This window comes from Buteo buteo, chromosome 6, assembly GCF_964188355.1.
Source record: "Buteo buteo chromosome 6, bButBut1.hap1.1, whole genome shotgun sequence".
In the NCBI taxonomy this organism is placed as follows: domain Eukaryota; kingdom Metazoa; phylum Chordata; class Aves; order Accipitriformes; family Accipitridae; genus Buteo; species Buteo buteo.
The window spans coordinates 33,589,391-33,596,906 of NC_134176.1; the positions used below are offsets into that span (position 1 = coordinate 33,589,391).

The 7,516-nt window shown below is 47.7% G+C and overlaps 1 protein-coding gene across 1 annotated transcript; it reads right to left on the bottom strand.

Annotated features, from left to right (window-relative positions):
• Positions 1-422: 422 nt before the first annotated feature.
• On the bottom strand, positions 423-2,575 carry GJD2 (gap junction protein delta 2). The gene is made up of 2 exons (XM_075031104.1): positions 2,451-2,575; positions 423-1,630 (listed from the first exon to the last, which is right to left on the bottom strand). The coding sequence occupies exons 1-2, from the start codon at positions 2,519-2,521 to the stop codon at positions 787-789; spliced, it is 915 nt and encodes a 304-aa protein (XP_074887205.1). The 5' UTR covers positions 2,522-2,575; the 3' UTR covers positions 423-786.
• Positions 2,576-7,516: the final 4,941 nt, after the last annotated feature.

The window sequence follows — 7,516 nt, forward strand, 5'->3', positions numbered from 1 at the left end:
ACATAACTTGGCTGGCATGAACCAACTCCATCTTATTCATGCACATATTAGGGAATGAACTGAAATGTACTGATCTATTTTGCAGATCACAACTAATGTAGGATGATTAAGGTCTCTGGTGTGTGTGTGTGTGTGGACAGGCAAACAAAAAAAAAATGGCAAAATTATATTCAGCATTTATTGTTTAGCATAACTAATTGATGCACAAACTATGATAGAAGATGACTAGCAATACACACCAGGAATAAACTCTGTGATTTAGACAAGCAAAATAATATAAGACATCTGTGAGATAGGTGAACGCAGATATCCTGATTGAGCTGTGGTCAAGTTCCTTACAGTGCAATTACCCTCCTTTTAAAACATGCTTACATCTGCACATTGCAACAGTTTCCCCCACCCCATCCCACCCCATATAGAGTATCCTTGCAGATTTTGAATATGAACATTCTACACGTTTACAACAATTAGTCAGACAGTCCAAACTGTAAACTTATCCTAATGACGACCAAAAAGCCGCTCCACCGACAGGTAACACCCAATCGTTAGAAAGAAAAGTAGGAATAATAGTAGCTGTGCTGTAAGGCTAGATCAAGCATGGTTTTATAGCTGGTTTTTCAGTCTTTTACATAGCACTGCGTTTTGCAGCTAGTTCAGTAAGTGCAGGTCCAATACCTTAATGGCTTTCTTGGTGGTTTGATAAAATGCTTGCCTAAGCAATGTACCTTTCTCTAATGGTATCTGGGTCTGTTCCACCTGGCAGAGTGTTTCAGTTCAGTCACAGCCTCACACATAAGCTGAGTCACTCGACTGAGTCCTGCCAAAGTTAGGCATGCTCATTCTTGGCAGGTCCTTATTTCTGATTTCGTATATGGATTTCCTTTTTGCCTGTACTCCTCTCACTGCCATTTTGATCTTTCTCCAGCCCAAGTGGTTCAGTTCTGCCAAATTGAGCACCACGCAAATCCCACTGACAGCAAACATGAATACCAAGAACACAGTCTTCTCAGTGGGTCTAGAGACATAGCACTCTACTTCTTTAATGCAAGGGTATCTGTCACATTCATACATGGAAGGGACATTGAATCCATACAGAAAATACTGTCCCACTAAGAATCCAATCTCTAGGGCATTTCGAAAGACCACTTGGATGATATAAAATCGAGAAATGCCTTCTTGCCTCCTCATCTTTGACTTTGTAGTTCTGATAGCAGGATTGGGGATTTCCTTCACTTCTAAGCAGTCTGGTTCTGCCTCTTTGGTGGAGTTCTCAGTGTTCTGCAGCACCCCGTTGACAATCGTGTTCTTGATTTTCTTACTGTCCTCACGCTTCATTGAATCCTGGTCCCTCTCCAGGGTGAGGAAGACAGTGGAGTACCTCCGTTCCCTCTGCTTAGCAGACTGGTGAACGGAGTACGTTATGAAGCAAAGGCTGGGAGTGCACACCATGATGATCTGGAACACCCAGTACCTTATGTGAGAAATAGGGAAAGCCTGGTCGTAACAAGCCTGGTTGCAGCCCGGCTGCAGCGTGTTACAGACGAACATGGTTTGCTCGTCGTCGTACACCGTCTCCCCTACAATGGCCACGATGAGGATCCTGAAGATCACCACCACGGTCAGCAGGATCCTGCAACGGAGAAGCCCGTCAGTGCGCGCCGCCGCCGCCGCCGCCGGGAGCTGTCCAGTGCTGACCGGGCCCCCGCGCTCCCCGGCCCGTCTCCGGCCCGCCGCCGCCGGGAGCTGTCCAGTGCTGACCGGGCCCCCGCGCTCCCCGGCCGCGGCTGCCCGGCCCGCCTCCCGCCCGCCGCCGCCGGCAGCCCCGCTCCCGCGCAGGAGGCGCGCAGCCCGCGCGCCCCGGCCTCGCGCGGCCCCGCGAATCCGCCCGCCGGCAAAAACTCCTCGGCCGGCGCTCGGCGCTGCCCGCCCCCCCCCGCCCCGCCCCGGCCTTTTCCCCCCGCCCCGCGGACGAAAAGCGACCCCAGGGGCCGTGGCGGCTCCCCCCCGGGAGCAGGGGAGGCAGCGGCACGGCCCGGCTCCGGCCGCCGGTGGCGGCGCGGTCTCCCCCGCTGGCCGCCCGCCGCCCCCGGGGCTCCTCGGGGACAAGGACGGCGGCGCCTGCGGTGTCCCCGCGCCACGGCGACCCGTGCGGCGCGGACGCGCGCGCGCCCCGGGCGCGCACCGCAGGAGCCCCGCGCGAAGGAAGGGAGGGAGGGAAGGGAAGGGTGCCCCCTGCGAACGAGGGAAGGAAGGAAGGAAGCGTGCCCCCCACGAACGAGGGAAGGAGGGAAGGGTGCCCCCCGCGAAGGAGGGAAGGAGGGGAGGAAGGAGGGAAGGGTGCCCCGCACGGCCGAGACCCGGCGTGTGCCGCCAAGCCGCCGGCCGGCCCGCCCGCTCGGGCAGGAGGGGATCCCCCCCCGTGGCCCCCGTAGGTGCCCCGCAGCCCTTACCTCCCTATCATAGTAGAATGCTGCTGCACGGCAGCTTCCAGTAGCCTCTCTAGAATAGTCCATTCCCCCATCGCTGTTCATCCGGAGACAAAGACTTTGGCAAGCGGAGGGGATCTCTTCACTTCTTCCTTCCTTTCCCCCCTCCCCCTCCTTCTTTTCCTTTTTTTTTTTTTTTTTTTTTTGCAGGGGGAGGGAAAGCAAACAAAAGAGCAACCCCTCTCTACCGCCCGCAGTCCGGTGGCGGGAAGGCGGCTGGAGGCGGCAGCTCGGCTCGGCTCGGCTCGGCTCGGTTCGGCTGGGCTGAGCTGGGGGCCCCGCGGCGGCCACCCCCGGCCCGGCCCGCTCGGCTCGTGGCGCGGCGCGGCGCGGCGGACCCGCGGCGTGGCGGGAGGAAGGTTGGCTTTTAATGTCTTGCTGCCTCTAATCTGCCTTTAAGTAGTCTCCGCTTGCGTCACTGACAGGTTGGTGGAGAGCAGCCAGCAGCAGCGCGCGGATTTTCTCATTTTTATTATGCCGGTGAATATAAATAAATAAATGCGATGAAATAAAGGAAAGAAATAAAGGCGGGGGGGAGCAGAGGAAGAGCCGGCAGAACGCACCGCGCCTCCCCCTCCCTTGCCGGCGAAACCCCGGCCGGGCCCCCGCGGCCCCCAGCCCGGCGGGACCGGCCCGGACCGGGAGAGCAGCCCCGGCGGGGAACGGGTGCTGCCCCTCGGCTGCCGGTTCGGAAAGCCGCTCCGGGACGTGCCTGTGCCACCGCGGCCCCTGCAGCCCCCAAGGGCCGGGGGCATTCCCAGGGGTCGCTAGGCTTTGCGGCTCTCCCGAAGGTCCTCCGGGGTTTCTGCCGCCCGCAGAAGAGCGGTGTCGTACAGCGGGAGCCTTACCTGTCAGAACTGCTCGCCCTTGGAAGGTACCGGACTTTTAAAGCTGCGTCTTTATTCTCCCCTGATTACGGATACAAAAATCACGAGGGAGAAATGAGAGGTATATACAGCCATTTCAGGGGATTCCGAGACTGAGATTGGATTTGCGCTGGGAAAGACACCAAACCTTCACACAAAGCGTCTCTCAACAGCGCAAGAATAAAGTATCTCGAATAAATCCCTGCATCATAATCAGTCCACATACTTTATTCCCGTAAACTACTATACTGTGTTTAAAATACTTTTTATTTTACAGATACCCTTAGAAACTGTACCTGAGACACCACCAAACAATTCCACACAAAACATTGGCACCAGTTGGAATTGACTGTTCTCTGGTGGAGAAGCGTAAAATGTATTCTGTATATTTCCATAAAGATCAAGTATAGCTTCATCCTTACTGTTCTTTTTGCTCAGCTAATCTCATTAAAAAGCAACGTAAGAAAAACTCTAGTCAGTCTGATCATAACGGTCCTACTGCCAAACTCAGAAAAATCAGTCTCTTTCAAAAACAGAACTGCTCAGGCCATTGTAAACAGTGTAGTCCCTTGGGTTTTTTGCAGCTCTCTCATGAACCAATTCCACATTGTATGAATGATGTTAAATGTTTTCTGAATACATGGGACCATGCTTCATCTACGCAGAGGACATCTCTGTGTTTTAGACACCCCAAGGTTTGCTGTCTTTTCATCTGGAGTGTGCAGATGGTCTTTGATTCACATGATGGTGGGTCAGTTGCCTGATTGGATCCCCAAATCTTTGAATTAGGAAAGTATCAAGCAAGAGAAGATCAGTGAATACCTCTGCACAGAAATTGGTAGATTTTTCTTCTCTCACAATCAACTGTCTGTGACAAAGCATTCAATAGTCTGGATTGTTTCCTTCCCACACTGTTGGGAATTACTGGGAAGACTGAATAATCACGGGTTTTCCTTAAAATCTGACAGCATTGTTCTTGAAAGCTGGTTCTCACAATTCCTGCTTTTTTTTTTTTTTTTTTTTTGCATATAGTTTGTAAAACCTGCTGCTGCAGCAACACCGCAACTAAAAAGAGGCAGTTTCTTTTAAAAGGACTCTAGTATCTATCCAACTACCCTGACAACTGAGTGTCTCCTATGGACCCCAAAGTATCTGTTTGGAGACGGATCTGAAAATGAGCGAAATCAAAGCAGTAAAGGAAGCAGTAACACATGTGTAGAAGGAGAGAGGGCAGGGAATATGCTAAGAAGCTAATGATGATAATCCTATTTAGCAAACCAAATAGAGAGGGAAAGCCCGTGATTGAAATTACTGAAGAGAGGAGAGGAGGGGAGGTTTTGGTTCATAGACAAATGTAACAATTTCTACAAAGGAAAGCTGGGATAGGAAACCCACTTACCTGAGCTTTTAGGACCATCAAATAAAAAGGAATTAAATTCTGCTCATCTCAAACACTGGCCTATTAATGAACAGTTAGCCAGTGTTTGCTCTGTGTGATGAGTTCTACTTACTGCTGACAGCCCAGCTCTGGAGACATGGAGGGGACATATCATAAATGAATGCTACAAACATGTAAGCAGTGTTATGAAATTGCTTTTGATTTGAATATGGTTTAAAGTTAAATACTTTCAGGCCTGCCCTTACAGGAGTTGCATCTCATTCCAAAATAGCTGACCTCTCCTTTTTTAACAGCAACCTCATACACCCCCCCGCAACCGTATTTACATGCAGGATACTTGGCCTTAGACTTGCGAAAGTTTACTGTGTTTCAGACCTTAGCGAGCTTGGGAAAAAAAATAATTTCAGTGTGAGAGTCTCTTTCATGATGGTAACATACATTTTAAGTGACTGGAAAACTCAAAGGTGTTTGATTTATCTCAAACTTACATGTACAATTTCTGGAACCATGACTTGCTGTCCTTAATCTGACCCCAGATTTATTGTCAAAATAGAAGTAGTAAGAATCCATGTGATGTTCTCTGAGTGTTTAGCACAACAGTGAAAGGTGTATGAAGAATGTAATTATTCGCATTTCCATTATCCATTACATGTATAACAGCAACTAGTGGACTTACCTGACAAATTGTCTAAATCACAAAGTGCTCAGACTATGTATAGTCATGATTGTAAGAAAGAGTTTTAGACATAAGAATATTTTCAGTTTCTAAAGGTTCATCCTAGGTTTTACACCATTCCCCTGAATGCTTCAGCCTATGGTAAAGCCAGAATTTGCAGAGCAGCAGGCTGTCAAGAATGCTGTGGATGTATATTGTACAGTGTATGGTATTCACATCAGAAACCATGCCTACATTTCATTCACAAGCATTCAGGATTATCAAAGCTTTGTGTCTCCCAGCTCACAAAGAACCATTTCCTAATGAAGCAGCAATACCAGTTTGCAGCAGGGCCAAGCCTGTCTTGTTCAATGTTTTTATCAGTTGCATACAAAGGAAACAAAATCAGCTTCCCACTCCACACATAGGCTTTTGGGTGGGAGGATGTATTTTTGTTTGTTTTGCTTTGCACTCAAAGAGAATGAGTATTCCTCTACAGACAAAATTCAGTATAAACTCTGTTGTTCCTAACAGGAGCTCAAGCAAGCCTTTCAAAAAGAAAACTTCAGAGTCTGTGTGTGTGTTCAAAGATGCCACTGCTGCAATATTAATTCCTGATAAAATAATACAGACTAAGTTGCTCTTGGATTAGGTCTGAAGAATGAGACTGTATGTGTCCTCAGTTTGATGGCAAACCGAGGTTAATCTGTCTCTAAGAAGCTGTAGGCCAGATTCTCTCTAAGAAATCCAGCCCTTTTGCCCTGATCTGGTTTTGTAAAAGGTCCAGGGAGCAGTCAAATCTCGCAGGCTGCACATTCCTCAAGTACGGAGAGGATCAGACTGGGAGCGGAGCTGTCACACTTGGCTCACCTGTCAGACCCCCTGCAGCCTGGACGTGGATGGCATGGCTGGGGCGGGATGAAGAAGCCACATGGCTAGTGCCATACCTGCTGTCAGACAGTGTGCTAAACAACGGTATTCCCCTGCTTCGCTATTTTCTATGCTGAGGTTTACTAATGTAATAACACAATCCAGATCTTACACAAGCCTTCTCCATGTGCTACCTCCTTTTAAAATTATACATGCATCCTAAATTTATTCCAAAGATTTTATCTTAAAATAAAGCTACATATTTTTAGTACTATCCTGACGACCTTCCTTGACGATCTTTCTTTGCAGTTTTTCGCAGTGGATCTGTAATTGCAGCAAATAAATAAATGTCATATTTAGATTCCAAAACTGCGTGACAAATGACTGTATTTCATTATTATATTGCAAACCACTGTTTCCACCAATTGTGGCAAACTGGGAGGAAAGAAAGAGCTTTTAATTAAAAATTGTAAGCTATTACTAAAGAAAAGAATGGGTTTTTCTTTTAGAAGTTTTTGTGAAATGTGTTGCCCCATTTCTGCTTTGTGACTGCATTTTCTAGCTAGTGTCACAAAAGAGATTTTTCAGCGTTACTTTCATAAAGCAGCAGAACTTTCTTTGGAAGACTGATTTAAGTGCTTCCTTTCTGATGGTGTTTGGTGTAGTCCATGAAATCTAAGTCATTAGCTACTAAACTGAAAATGCCTTTTTAAGACCTCTTACAGCCATCTGCTATGCTCTGTTTTCATTTGGTGCCATGTGTCTATTAATGAAATGATTGCATCAGATTATATCTTTTATTCATAAAATCATCTAGGTCATCTGCTTCCACCTACACTTTCTGTCTCATTAAAATGAGCATTTGTGCATACATTCTCCCCCCACTGTATGAGTAAAATCATAGCTGCAGTCAGCTGCTATGTGCATCTTAAATAAGAAATTCCTCTCTGTGCTTTTTCTCAAATGAAATTCCTTCAAAAGACAAGTCTAGTGTTTCACACCACAGAAAGTGTATTTTTCCTACGGTTTAAAAAGTTAAGACTTCCTAAAAGGTATGAGAACTGGACGTACTAATTACCTCAGTCCTTCAGGAGAGTAAGCAACATTTCAAGAACATGGCCATTTTGCTGCCAAGAAATAGCACACTTTTCACATCTGGTCAACAGTGTTTGCGTCAAAGCTCTCAATAGCAGGGCAAGTACTTGGGTTCCTTGTTGTGAGGACAAAATACAGCCTGCAG

What these genes read in the sequence shown, in the direction of transcription:
- GJD2 (XM_075031104.1), bottom strand. Translation starts at nt 2,521, where the DNA reads ATGGGGGAATGGACTATTCTAGAGAGGCTACTGGAAGCTGCCGTGCAG. An exon ending in CATTCTACTATGATAGGGAG is followed by an intron (nt 1,631 to 2,450) that starts GTAAGGGCTGCG and finishes TCTCCGTTGCAG; the next exon opens with GATCCTGCTGACCGTGGTGG.